Below are 15,167 nucleotides of genomic sequence, written 5' to 3'. Positions count from 1 at the left end.
AATCATTCAGTCAAGTGACTGCCGTGTGCTTCAAGTTTCACACTGTGAGTCTCCATTAAACTACAACCCTCCAAGATCTGGGCCAGGGCTCCTTATGGTAGTACAGCTAGCTTAACTCCAAGACTCTTTTTTTTTTTTTTTTTTTTGCGGTACGCGGGCCTCTCACCGCTGTGGCCTCTCCCGTCGCGGAGCACAGGCTCCGGACGCACAGGCTCAGCGGCCATGGCTCACAGGCGCAGCCGCTCCGCGGAATGTGGGATCTTCCCGGACCGGGGCACGAACCCGCGTCCCCTGCATTGGCAGGCGGACTCTCAACCACTGCGCCACCAGGGAAGCCCAACTCCAAGACTCTTATTTAGAGATCACATCTGGACAACCAAGCATCCTACCTGGTTTCATTAACCTAAATCTGATAGCTAACTTTCTCGAGGGGATTTTCCTTTTTTTTTTAATCAGTGAGTGATTATTATCAATGATCATCTCTAGCCTGACCATAACAAGCAACATGGCGTTTTTTACGAAATGCACTCCAATCCAGGATATTTTTCATTCCAAAACAGGAACAATTTAATGTGGAGACAAAGGATTTATGGTAAAAGCATTAGGGAAGTAGTTTGCAAACTTGAGTGTGCATCAGCGTCTCCTGGAGGACTTGCTAAAAGACACAGACTGCTGGGACTCCCCACCAACAGTTTCCGATTCAGGAGGCATTGGAGTAGGGTCCGAGAACGTGCATTTCAAACAAGTTTTTAAGTGACACTGAAGCTGCTGGTCTGCGGGCCACATTTTGAAAACCATTGCTCTGAGGTGGTGGTGGTAGTGAAGGATGTATTGCTGCTGTTGGAAAGTGAGGCAGTGATTTAATCCATGAACTTGGAATAGGAAGCACTGCATAGAGGTGGGATTCTGAGAACGGATCAGCTCGGGCAGCCCCCACTCAGGTGGCAGGAAATCCAAATTAACCGTCTTTACTCAGAAAAAGAATTTATTGATAAAATAACAGAAAATTCCAAGGATAAACCTAACCAAAGATAGGCACAACTTGATCCAGAAGCCAAAATCCTACTACTAGGGCCATGGCAATGAAGGTTAGCTATCCATGGGAAGGGTGTTCTCTTTTCTAGGACAGTGGTGTTGACACCCAGCTGGGGTCTCTATTCCCCAGTTCCCACCCCTGCATCCAGATCTCGGTATGAACCTGGTCCTTGCCAAAAGAATATGAGCAAGAGTGATGCCTGTCACTTTGGGACCCTAGTTGTGCCTTCTCCTCTTCCTTTCCACCACCAGACACAAAAGATGCCAGGGTTCTAGGCAATGGCAGAACCAGAAGATAGACGGAGACTGGGTTCTTGATTTGTCATACAGAGGAAAGCTGTCTGCCAACCAGGAACTACTACCTATGTGACTATCGCCTGCCACTTCCTTATAGCAACTAACATTAACCCAATAAAAGGGCTTTGTTTTTCTCTGCCTCCGAGATAAGGCTTTATTCTCGAACACAACACCTTCCCAAGTTCAAGATCAACGGAAATAAAGGGAGACTCTCTTTCTGTTAGCACCCAAGCAAATCCCTGGGATGCGTGACATCAGTCAACGTGTAACTCCCTGAAAGCAATCCCTGTGATACAGAAGAGTGGCTAAGTCTGTGTCAAATTCTCCACCCCAAAGCCATGACACTCAAGCACGTGGGCTAAGCATGTGGGAAGGGGTTGTTATAAGAATTTGGAAAAGTGACCACAGGCAGGCAAAATACATTTCCTCTACTGTCCACTAGGGGAAATGCATAAGCAAAGGGAAGCTGGCTGCCAGTGAGATCCGATCAGAAAGATGTCAGGTATATGAACCCAAAAGTAAGCAGAGGGATACCCTAAGCCAGCAGTGACCTGTGCATCGCTGACCCCAGAAACAAATCCCAATTAACTGTACTTGCCACTCAGCCCCCTACCATTAAAGCATGCATCTTAGTGACTATGATACTATGACCAAGCGAGCACCATCAAATCCTCTCTCTCATTCATTTCTGAATCAACAAGGATTTAAAACATCCACACACAATCAGTATCAGTAGAACTGCATTCCAAGACCCCATCGTTTAGCATTTATACATCTAGCCTTTATCTAGATAACACATGATTAGTGGTTATCTACCTAAAGACCAGTGGATTAATGACCATGCCAAGGTGATGCAAGATGTGGTTCCAAATCCGATTGTCAATACACCACAAGCCAGTGGCCAACCTCTCCAAGTTACTCTCCAAGCACACTTCTTTGCAGCAAACGGGCCAACTTTTATTTGGAATGTCACCAGGAATAGTGCCAATTGCTTATATTTTTAGAGACTGTTTTACATAAGCTACTGTAAACTCTACCTTGAAAAATAAATAGAATTTTCAAGAATGCATAGTTGATGTCATCCTTTTCCCTTGAAAGTAAATGACCCTAACTGGCCAATACTATTTTAATGTTTATTCATAGTCATTCTCTGCCCCAAGTATTATAAATTTGTTGCAAAGTGTTCTATTGGCTGAGGTGCCAATATTCTAAATTTAGGTGGTGTGATTATGCAGGCTTAGTAATACCACAGAGCAAAGCTGACCCTGAAATAATACCTTTTCATCATTGGTGAAAAACTTCAAATGCAAAAAAATAGAACAAAAATATACCCAGTCCTTTTGATGGAGAAGGGATTGTTACAGTATTGGTGTGTCTGTGAATACTATCTCCAGCTGTTTGGGACAGACTCACTCAAGAGGAACAAGGTGGCCACATCTCACTGAGGTGCCCAGGTAGACTATATGGGGACTGTACTACATTCCAAATTAAACAGGAAAATCATCTTTAGGATTTCTGTGTGCTCTTCCCTACACCAAGTTTCAAATCACCAGTTATAAAAATAAAATGTATGTTTTGAAAAACATGCTTTTTAGAACCAGTTAATATTTAGGAACATATCACAATAAAGGTACCGAAGTAAATATAGCATTCCTGTCTGTCTATTTTATCCTAATCTCACATACAACCTTAACCACCGGGCTAAATAAATCTTCTCTGCTTCAAACCTTCTTCCCATGGAAGCAAGTTAAGCTTCCCAGAAGGAAAACCTATCCTACAAACAACAGCTACACATGCTCCCACCAGTGGGGACAACACCTTTCCCATCTGCCCTTGACCATGTGGGAAAATAGGGGAATGTGTGTGAATGAGTCAGCAAGTTACCCCACTCTGGGGAGGGGGCGGGGAGGGCCCAGGCCACAGATGCCTTCCTGAAATTGCTCAATAACCCACAATTTTCTTATAGAAAGACATGATTCTACCAGTGCCTTCCCTAAACCTACAACTCACTATGGTTGGATTTAAAATATTTGTTCCCACACGACCCAGGATTTTTTCCTTTTGAAAGTTACCACTCCGTGGGCACTTCAATTAAAGAACACAGCTACTGAAATTCGAATGCTTTGAAGATTTCTTTCATAAAGGGTCAAATTAAAAACACACCATTGCCTGTGGATGTCAATGTTAATGAAAGGTCGAAGTGGCGTGTGGGAGAAGAGGCTTCTTTTCCTTTCTGCACCAACGCTGACATTTTCACATCAGTGTAGACAGGAAGCGTGTGATCTAGGGGCTGAAACACAGGACTGGGAGTCAGGAGTTCTACATGGGTCATTTGTTTGTGGTGTGCGTCTTTGGTGAAATCAATCTCAGGTTTTACTGTTTAATCCTAGATGACTTGGACCTCTCCTTTGTGCCAAAAAGTAATTCAAAATGCAGCCAAAAATCATTCCTAAACTAAACATAAGGGAAGTATGCTCAGACCTGAATGATCTCAGTGCAACAACAGTGAGATGAGCAAGGGGACAATTCGAGTAAGATGATCCTGGAGGAAAGAAAGGATAACAAAAATAACAAGGCCCATCTCCACGTTTAGTCCAGGGGTAGATTTATGAAGACAAGTATACATCTCTGACTCACTTGACATTAGGAAAACACTTAAGACCAAGTTATAAACACTTATGGGGAAGATTAATATCTGCATTTCTTCTTCTACTATTCATATATTACCTTACAATTACCTTAAACCAGTCCTATGTGTCTTCCTGAGCAACTATAAAGGTCAAGCCTACTGTTAACTCTTTACACACATTACCTTTCACCTTCACAGCACCCTTCCAAGGTAGCTATTGCTCCATTTTACAGAGGAGGCAACCCAGGTTCAGAGAGGTTGGCGAACTTGTCCAAAGTCACACAGCTAATGAGTGACAGCACCAAGATCTGCACATTTAACTCAGACATTCAGTGCCTCAAAATCACTTCCTCCATGAGGTCATTCTTAAAGACCCACCCAATAAAGCCCCTTCTTTCCCAGTCACACTTTATCAATAACATTCTATTTAGTTTTCATAGCACCAAAACTTATCTTGTTCATCTATTTAGTTCATTATTAGCTATGCCCCCACCTCCAAGACAGGAGCACCATACTAGCAGGAACCTAGTCTGTCTGGTTCTACTTTTGATTCCCTACAGCTGGCGAAAAGCTGTCACACGATAGGCACTTAATAAATAAGTGTTGTAAGGAGGGAAAGGAGGAAGGGAAGGAAGAGAAGAAAAACAAACAAATCCAGGTCCTTCTGACCCCAAAGTGATACTGCCTTTGCTGAAAGTGACTGAGGGATGTTTTAGAAATGACTTAGGGAAGACAACAGGAGCTCACGACTTTGAGGTACCATTTATATCTTTGTGTGCCTTTCTCTCACCGGTATCACCACTCTCCAAAGCACTGCATCCCTCTCAGCCTGCCCTGTTTCAACTTCTGTGTAAACACTCCAAAGGTGTACGTCTTTATTCTTCATGATGTGCAAGAAAGGCCACGGAAAGAAAGACGCAGCAAAGAAAGAAGCAGGCCATGTTTAAGACCCAACCTAGGGCTTCCCTGGTGGCGCAGTGGTTGGGAGTCCGCCTGCCGATGCAGGGGACACGGGTTCGTGCCCCAGTCCGGGAAGATCCCACATGCCGCGCAGCGGCTGGGCCCGTGAGCCATGGCCGCTGAGCCTGCGCGTCCGGAGCCTGTGCTCCGCAACGGGAGAGGCCACAACAGTGAGAGGCCCGCGTACCACCAAAAAAAAAAAAAAAAAAAGACCCAAGCTAGAGAAACGAGGAGCGTGGTCCTCCTCCCCAAGTCCTCAGGAACAGAAAGAGGTGTGCGAGTTTCAACAGAGATCCCAGACCTGCCTGCAGGTCCTCTCACCCTCAGCCCTCAGCTGCCTCAGGAAAGATGCAGACTTCATGGCTTGCTTTAATTCCTTGCCCTTAAGTACACAGTGTTCACCAGACTCACAAAATCCTCCTTATAAACTTCACATTTGTCTTTACAATTTCAAAAGCCTGTGGTGACTACATTAACTATCTTTGACCCATCTTCTGGACTATTTTCTTCAAATAATGCATAGTTGGAGATGAGTCAAACATATTTTTATAATTTAGTTTGATGAGATGGACCTAACAGCAAAGTACGTTTCATACTTAAAACACACACACAAAATAAATGAAACTCTTGCTTACTGTCCTTGAAAAATGACAAAAAAACATTTAGCCAGAGTTTTTTCCCCCCCTATTATTTATCCTAATACTGCCAGTTCTGAAACAAAGCAGTTGGAAGCAGAAATTTAGTAACTTTGATTTGTCCCAAGATACATTTTTTTACACTGAGGTCCTATTCCTGACAGTAAGCACATGTGACCTGTTCTAAAAAAAGGATATTTTCCACTTCTTGCACAACTGGAGCAGATATAAACATCAGCCTGTGCAAACTGCCCTGCAGAACTCAAAAGGGAATTAAAAACACACACACATACATACACTTAAATAATTCTATAAATAGCAGTACTCAGGAAAAGGAAATCTCCAATAACACACAAAACCAACACTTAGAATTCCACTTTAATCAAGTTTTCCATCTAATCATATCACACAAGCAATTTGCATAATAAGATCTGAATACCTGCCAGGTTAAGGCACCCCAATCTTGTCTATTTTGCTTCAGATACGTAATTCTGTACATGCTTTATTGTTGTTATAAGGAGGGGGAAAATTGCAATCATGGTAAAGTAGAAGAGAAGGAACTGATATTACCTACTAACATGTGCTAGGCACCCTGCAAAGCACTTTTACATGTGTTTTCTCACTTTTAAAACTTCACCAACCCTAAGAGGACGGTTCTACTGATCCCACTTTACAGGTAAAGAAATCGAGACTCCAAGAGGCTAAGCATCTTGTCTTGAACGCAGACACGGGTGTTAAGTGGCAAAGCCATGGGCACAGCACTTAAGCACAGCTACTTCTGAACCTGTCCACATGCATCCAGTCTCTGCCACCCCAGGTGCCCAAAGACCACAAGGAAGAGCTGGGATTCTGGTTAGACATATAAAAGGCAATCAGAAATCCTAAAAGTCTGTTTTAAGCTTATGCCTTCCAAGGCGTCTAACATTTTATTTAATGTTATAAAGAAATATATTTGAGTATTGCTTGACCTTCAAGGCCAAATTGAATACGCTTATTCACTGACAAAATTGAGCCTCAATTTCCCTTCCTCTATTAAATTCCCATTGCTGATGCCCACGCCCCACGGTGATCACACTCCATCCTGTTTGTCTGGCTGGATCTACATGTTCTCTTTCCCTCACCCCACTGAGGCAAGTTTTGGAGAAGGTGCAGCATGATTTCCCATGGGCAGGCCCCGCGTCTTGCACATGGCAGCACAGACCAGCGCATGAGAGCACGGGCCCAGAGCCAGATCCAAGCCCATCTACTTACTACGCCTTAGTTTTCTTCTCTGTAAAATGAGAATAATAAAAATAAATACACCAAAGGTTGAAGTGAGAATTAACTGCATTAATTCAAGTAAAATATTCAGAATCATTCCTGGCATGTAGTAAGCACTGCATAAGTTTTACCTGTTTTCAAAATTATAATTAACACTATTTTTCTCATTTATTATTATCATTTTATGTGGGTTTTGCAAGATAAAGTTAACACACATAAAAACACTTAGAACAGAGGCTGGCACACAGTGTGGCCTCAGTTAACGTTAGTTGGGTTTATTGGTATTAATTTGCATGTACTCAACAGATATATGTTGAATATGAATTTGTATGTATGTGCTGACACCACAACTGTTTTTTTTTAAAACCAGCATAAAGAAACTGTTAAGGACCGGATCAAAATTATAAAATGTGAAAGATTTATCTGCAGCACCTCATTAGGAGGAAAGCAAAAAGGGTTTTACCAAACTTGGGGTAATTTTATGGCATAAAAACACTGGCCTTAGAGAAGAAAGCCAGAGTCAACCAAACGTGAACCCTTTCTGGAAGGTCAGGACTCTCTGCTAAGTAATAAAGAAATAACAACAAGAACAACATCTGCTAACATTTACGGAGCACTTACCATGTGCCCAGCACCATGCTAATACTTTTCCATAGCCAATATCACAGTTAATGTCCTTAAGACTCCTACTAGGAGGCAGGCCCCCCCACTTGCCAGATGAAGAAACTGAGGTTAAAGGTCACCCAGCCTCCCCAAGGTCACCCAGCTTGTTAGGGACAGACAGAAATGCCAGAACAATGCTCTTAATCTCCATGCAAAGTAGTTCCCTGCGGATTGGACAGATAAAAAAATCAAGAAAACTTTCAGAAATCAATAAAAGATGGACAGTTCTGTCTTGCCAAGAATGGATTATCATTTCATAAACGAAAGGGTATGTTTAGTAGGAAGACAGGAGGGAAAAATCTCAGAATAAGTCCAAGAAATGACAGTAGCCTTGCATAGAAATACACGTGTGTGAGCGTGCATGTGACACAACAGCTTTTTTCTTTATCATTTCGACACAAACCTGTGACTGCTTCACACACACCTCTTTGAATCAGCATTTGAGAAACACTGCTGTATCTCGTCCTGCCATTATAAACCTAATACTTTCATTCCCATTTCTTATTTGTGGGAAGTTAAATAACCATTATCTAAACCATTATTAAAACTTTGAGTAGAGGAGAAACTGGAATTAGATTAAGCCAATTCTGAAGTCTGCCCAGGAAAAGGGCATTAGCAGCTACAAAATCACAGAATTTAGCACCGCGTAAATGAAACAAAAGAACCATGAACCTGAAAGATGCTACCATAGTTTTTAATGTTTTTTTTCAGGACCCAAAGCCCTACAGAGTCCCTTCCCTGCTAGGAGCCCATTCAACAGTTCCACATCTGACCCTGACCCGACTGTGCCAACGTGTGAACTCTGGGTTCACCCCCTCATATTCGGCACTCTTCCTCTGCCACCCACCATTCAGGGCTCATTCCCAGGAGAACACACAAATGTTTCAAAAACCTTTGGGGAGGAACCAAACTGCAAACAGTTCTTCATGAGAACCTTTTCTCATAGTGTGTGTCTTCCACCGTACGACACAGCTTTGCCCGTCCTTGTGAACAACACGGGGTTCCCATCATGTAAATCCATCAGCTTCACACTCCTAAAGGCCAGGAGGTCTGGGTTAGGAATGAAACTGTCTCTCCTCATCAAACACCTGCACATCTGAGCTTAGCCCAAATGAAGAATATAAAACTCCTCTTTGGACAGACCCTGGTGGATACCGATTTTAAAAGAAACCAGAACCAAACCCCCCATCCTGAGTGGGATGCAAAGGGACAAAGCAACACATATTCAAACGACAAAACACTATTGGGCCAGGCATTGTCCTAGGCCAGTCAGCCTGCAACAGGGGTGAGTCTGTCCCCCGTGGACATTGGTGGTGTCTGCAGACAAATTTGGTTGTCACAGCTGAGGGAGGGGAGCTACTGGCCTCTAGCAGGTGGAGGCCTGGGATGCTGTGAAATATCCTGCAATGCCCAGGACCACATCAAAGAGCTATCCAGTCCAAAGTGTCAACAGCACTGAGGTTGAGAAACTCTGTTCTAGGCTCTGGCGACACCACAGTAAACAAGGAAGAGACAGAAGTCCCTGCCCCCTTGGACCCTGCAGTCTAGTGTGGAGAAACATATCATAAATGGAACACATTAGAAAAGTATAGACTATGTTATAATGTAAGTACTATGGAAAAAAACAGAGCAGGGCGAGGAAGACTGAGAGTTTGGAGGGAGAGCCACTGCATAGAGCGTGGTCAAGTAGGCTCGGTGGGAATGACATTTAAAGGAAGATGTGAAGTTGGTTGGGGAAGGAACGAATGCTATTGCTCTCTGGACAAAGAGAGAAAGAGGGGTCAGCAAGTGCAACATACAAAGGCCCAGAGGTGGAAGGGTCTGGAGTATTCCGGGAATGGTGAGGACACTGGCTGGAGCAGAGGGAGCCAGGAGAGTGGCAGCAGGAGATACAGTGAGAGCAGACAGGAAGCTTTCCCATACAATCTGCCTGGTACCATTTTAAGGGTCTCGAGTTTTACTGATATTAGGAGCTACTGGAGTGTTTTGAGGGTTCTGAGGAGAGAATGACATGATGTAACACATTTTAACACGGGGTTTCTCAACCTCAGCAGTGACAATTTGGGGTCAGATAATTCTTCATTGTGGGGCTGTCCTGTGTACTCGAGAATGTTTAGCAGCATCTCTGGCCTCTACTTAGTAGAGGCCAGTAGCAACCCCCATCCATTGTGGCAACCAAAAATGTCTCCAGACATTGCCAAATGACACCTGGGGGGCAAATCACTCCTAGGTTGAACACCAGTTTTAACAGGAACATTTTGGCTCCTGTGTGAAAAAACCACTGAAAGCGGGTAAGGACGAAGGCAGGAGACCAGGTAAGGGACAGTCACCCAGGTGAGGGCGGGTGGCAGTTTGAACCAAAGTGGAGGCAGAGGAGTTGGTGACAAGTGGGCAGATTCTAGACATATTTTCAACTCCAAGAGACAATCCAGAAAATAAAACTGACAGACAAAATAGTTGCAGCAGTCTTCACCTTCCAATTTCAACTTTTTCTAAGCAAAATTTAAAAAAAGGGAGGTGCCCCGGCAAAGACTTAACGACAAAAAGCCACGAGGAGGCCCTGAACGTGCAGCCCTTGTAGAGTCATACAACAGATGTTGATGACAGTACATTAGACAACTGTGGAAAACAGTACTATACGGAAATTTTGCCAACCCCATATATTTATTCACAGATTTTATTTCACTGGTTTATTTCAAAGAGCATGTGTCTGCTCCACAGACAAGTTTTACAGCGTTTTTAATTTAGCCTTCCTCTGCACACCAGTTCTGTCCCGCACCTGTTTCCAGCTTCAACGTGTGAAGCCAGAGCTTCCCACATCCCCGAATTTTTCTTTACACGTGCAAGCTAGCTCCTGAGGACGTTCAACCCTTGCAAGCCTTTTTCTTCTTTTTTTTTTTTTTTTTTTTGCCGACTCTGAAAAAGAACAGGCCCCAAATCCTCCAACATGAGTTTCATGACATTCACTTGGGTTTTTCCAGATGGTATTTTCCTCGCTCTCTCAAACTCATTTATATTATTTATCAGCTACCATCAAAAAGGTTCCAAACAGTCCGGTTATTTCTTTCAGGACCACACACACACACACACACACACACACACACACACACACACCCTCATTCTGGCCATGTAAGCATTTGCTTATAGAAGCAAAAGCAGAGACTGCTCGGTAAAACACTGGTCCCTTCAGCCGAATGCAGATAAAGCCCCAATGAGCATAACCAACAATACCCTTTACACACTATTACTCCACACCCCCAACCCCCAATGCACACAATCTAGGCTCACACACAAAACAGCTATTATGAAGAGAAACCATCAACTAAAGGCTGGTTTTAGGCAACTAACTGCACAGGAGGTTTCCTTCCAATCTCTGTTAAGCATCTGCCAAGAGGCTGCTTCAGCCACCCAGTCAGTGGGTGCGCTGTTCCCACATTTTCTTCCCCGAAGTGGATTCAGACTCTCACACAGCCCCGAAAGAAGCAAACCTGGCTACACTTTCCACTAGATCAAGTACCAGAGCCATGTGCCCCAGCAGCTAAGATCACACCACCTCACTCCTGATTCAGCTGTCTCTCTTGATTCACCCTGATTTCTGGACCCTCCTCCCCTCGGCCAGCCAGGGCCCTTCACCCAGGACCTACCCACCGAGAGGGGCGGGAAGGAAGGTCTGAGAAGGGTGCAGAAGCACTGCAGAACCTTCCAGTTTCAGCCTCATCTTACCTCACACTGAGAGAGGTGGAACTAAACCCTCTCTACTCACGGCCTCAAATGACCATCTCCCTCTTAGTAAACATTGGAAATGTCCTGAGTAGCCACAGGGCAGAGAGAAAGGAAGACACCCAACCCGTTCCGATGGACGAGTGGCAACGGAGCCAGCATAGGAAGTGGGCACTAGGGGTGGTGGGGCGCCAGAACAGCAGATGTCTTCATTCCTCTCCCAAAAAGTTTTTTAAATCCCCAGAGAATTAAACACTTGTCGCTGCCCAACAGGGGACACTCCCCAAACCCTCCATCTGAAAGCTTCTTCCCCTCCAGGGAAGGCCTGCATTTGAACGGAACGCTATAGCCCGAGGAGTTCAAGCTGGACGAGGAGACACGCCCCCCCGCTCCCGCCACCCCCCTCCGGCTGCTCGCCACCTTCCGCCCCTCCCGCGCTGGGGTGCAGCGGCCGGGAAGGTGAGGGGCGGGCCTTGGGAAACCTCACCTGGAGGCCGCCTGGGGCGGGTTTTCCCAGAGGGGTGGTCGGACTCCTAAGAGGCAACAACACAGGAACTAATTGCTTCCCTCTAACATCGCGCTCGATCCACCCCAAGCTCTCCCTCTCCAAGTGTTCAGCCCGCTGGGATATTCAGGAAAAGGATTCACTCGAAACTCTTTTTCCTCCTTCCCATCCGGACAGCGTCCGGGCCCGGCGCTCCTCCTCCCCCACCTCCGCGCCGCGGCACTCCCCAGCCCCCAACAGCTCTCAGCAGCTGGTATCCCCAACCGAGGGTCCCCTCGTCCGCGCGGCCCGTCCCGGGCTGCCCACCGCGCCCCCAAAGTGCGCCTGGGCGGAGAACCCCGTTAGCGCACCGGCCCAGCGGTCACGGCCCCCAACTGCGGGGGATCAGTTCGCCCTCTGCCCCGGGGCAAGGGCACGGGGTCCTTGTCCCAGAGCCCCGGCGAGCGGCTTTCCTCGCCCCAGGGTGGGAGGCGCGGGGTTCCCTAGCCGCCGGCCGCGCCTCCCTCCAGCTGTCACCACTCACCTGCTCTTCAGAGGTTGACTCTTGAGTTCGTAATAGGTTTTGGGCTCTTCGTGAAACTCCTCCCCGACTTCGAAATCCGGCACGATCCCCGATTCCGACTGCATGGCTCCCGCTTCCCGTCCTCCCACTGCTCCAAAGTGAGAAGCGAGCCTGGGGCCGGAGGGGAGGTGGCGGGGCCTGGGTCCCCCGAGCGGTGCGCCCCCGCGCAGTGCAGAGCTCAGCCCGCTGGCCCGCGGCGGCCGCCAACACAGGCGCCCGGAGTTTACACTCGCACCCAGGCGGGAGGGGCGGCTGCCCGGCGCCGCCTGGGATCTGTAGTCCCTGCCGGGCGGGGTACTCCCGGCTTGCCAGGAAAGCCGCTGCCCCTAAAACTACAATTCCCAGAAGGCCAAGCGAGGGCAGCGGCAACGTGGTAGACACTGCTAGTGCAACTCCTGTTTGGATTCATTGTCAATGTCAGCAGCTCCTGTCCCTCCTCTCTCGCCACTTGCTTCAACGGTACAGACGTGGCTATTTAATATTAATAAGAACGGACTCAGCCCTGCTCTCCTACCATCACTCCTCCTCCCAGCTCACACATTCGCGAGGGCACGCCAAGTCCTTATTTTTTTAAAAAAAGGGTTTTGACACTGAAAAGTTTCAGCCTTCAAGTCTCCCTTAAAATAAGACTTTCTGTCAGGCTACATGCTTCCCAGCGCTGCTGCGACAAATCCACTTGTCCTCGGTTTGGAACTGAGTGGAGGAACTTTCCTTCACTTTGTAAGTAAAACAGTACCGTAGCAAGTGTTCTTGTGCGTTCCTTTTCCGTAACTAACTCAATCTGGGCTTTTACAATACTGTTCAGCCATCTGGATGACTCTCCCCTTTATCCAATTAGCCACTTCTAATCTAAAGCGGTACTTGAAAGGTGCGGTTAATTTTAAAACGCACGAAGTTACAAAACAGCGTCGTCACTGTCTGCTTTTAATTTCTCAGTTGGCTGGGAGTTCAAATGAGATTGTCCTGACATTTCAGACGTGTAGTTGTGGGGATCGTGAAATGTACAAGCGTCAACCCCCCCCCCCCACCCCCACCCCACCTTCCCGGCACTCATTTAGGTAACAGATTAACAGGCTCTGTTATGGCTCGTTTGAACTTCCAGTCTTTCCCTCTGATTAGTTTCAGTAGAGTGTTTTCCTCCTTTTAAAAGTGTTTTGAGGCATCAGGGAGGAAGTAGAGAGTTAGAGGGTGGCTTTTAAAGTTCTAAGACCCACAGTTGAAATCCCGAGTCCTTCTCTAAAGTGCTGTGTAATCGTCAGCTTGTCACTTGATTCCTAGAAGCCTTAATTTCTTCATCTGTAAAGGAGGAGATTGGCAAACTTGTTTTTTGAAGCTGTTGCAAGGTCAAATGCAAGAGAGTGATTTGTAATCTATAAAAATGCTGCTCAATGGTCAGTTTTATTTATTAGATCTTGAAGATATACCTTTCAGACTAACACTTCATCTGTGAGTTTGTCCTTTCAAAAGTAATAAATTAAATGATCACCCTGGGAGAAAACTCTAAGGAGGCTAGACTAATAATGGGCACCTCCCAGGAGTTGGCTGTTTGCTAGTTTGCCTCACATGAGGCATTTTTAAGTTCACATTAGGTCCATACCATTAAAATATGACAGAACATGAACCTTCCTAAGAAAAATAGGCTTTTTGTGCTCATGAATATGGGATCCCAGATTCCATGATAGAGACTGCTGGAAATTAGATGTTAAAAGTTTAAAAAAAAAAAGTGTTATTCTCTGCCAGAAGGGAGAGGAAATGTAAAACATGCAGGAAACATTGAGTCTAGACTCCTAGTCTCATCTTGTTTCTCAACTGTAGGTGGTTGGAATGTGGTAGAAGGGGTTGATTATCATAATAAGTTTGGGGTATTACAGGCATTTAAGGGGTATGGGCCAGAGATGCTATACATCTTGCACAATGACAAACTGTCTTGTCCAAATATCATTGGTACCCGCGTTGAGAAACACTGGAGTCTTCTTAATCTTCTAGTTCACCAGAAGCCTTTTAATGTGAGGAAAGCTATGGACCCTCTCCCCAGAAAATGTAGATGAAAACAAGATTCTTGTGCATAATTTTGGTCTGTTGACCTTTAAAGGCTATCAAGGACTTCAGTTAGAACTGTAGTTTATAACCTCTTTAGAACTATAATGAAACAGTCCATTTTGTCATTATATCCAATAGTGACCTGCTAGACCTAAGGGACCAAACCCAAAGGGGAAAAAACTGTCAGAAAAGCTAACACACCTGAACTTAGCTCCAACTAAGTAAGCTTGCCCATAGGTACACAGAGAAAGCTGTTATTTTTTCCCCTACACCTTTTCTTCTGATCTCATCCTACTCTTGGTTCGTCCTACTCTTCCATTACCTATAATAGGGTTACTGATGGCAGTGCCATCGCTACCCAGTGGGAATGGATATGTGACTAGTCCTGAGCCACCAGTGGGTCCATTTTCCTAGCATGGTGATTCCTTTAGGGATGGACACAGTACCCTAACATGACTAGAAGTCCTCCTTGGGACTTTTCTTCTAGGGCAACTGGGGAAGACTGTCTGATTCTTGGAAGCACAGTGCTGGATGGAAGGAACGCTAGAGCTTATTACTTATGGCCCCAAAGGGAAGCTGATCAAAAACGAGAGAGAATGAGACAAGATCAACAATCAAAGAGAAGCGGAAACAAGCAAAACTGAGAAATAGAAAACAACAATAACATTGTTTCAGCTCCCTGTTCCAACCATACCTGAAACCAGATATCCTTGGACTTTTCAGATATATGAACCAAAAAATTTTTTTCTTTTTAGTGGAACTGTTTTGGTTTACGCTTCTGTCACTTGCAACCAAAAGAGCTTTGAGTAATTACCTTAAAAACCTTTTACTCCATTTAATGGACAGTTTTCTGTGGACTTC

The 15,167-nt window shown here is 45.4% G+C and overlaps 1 protein-coding gene across 3 annotated transcripts in view; it reads right to left on the bottom strand.

Moving 5' to 3' along the window:
- Positions 1–12,468, bottom strand: part of MITF (melanocyte inducing transcription factor) — a 224,164-nt gene extending 211,696 nt beyond the window's left edge. For all 3 annotated transcript variants that reach the window (XM_027121377.1, XM_027121379.1, XM_027121380.1), the window contains exon 1: positions 12,228–12,468. In XM_027121377.1, the coding sequence (XP_026977178.1) occupies positions 12,228–12,331 (104 nt within the window). In that variant the 5' untranslated portion in view covers positions 12,332–12,468. The remainder of the gene's footprint in view (positions 1–12,227) is intronic.
- Positions 12,469–15,167: the final 2,699 nt, after the last annotated feature.

Source organism: Aethalodelphis obliquidens, unplaced genomic scaffold, assembly GCF_003676395.1.
Source record: "Aethalodelphis obliquidens isolate GAN/ISIS:26980383/991018 unplaced genomic scaffold, ASM367639v1 scaffold22, whole genome shotgun sequence".
NCBI lineage: Eukaryota > Metazoa > Chordata > Mammalia > Artiodactyla > Delphinidae > Aethalodelphis > Aethalodelphis obliquidens.
The sequence above is the reverse complement of the archived record's forward strand: the minus strand, read 5'-3'. Positions and strand labels throughout refer to the sequence as shown.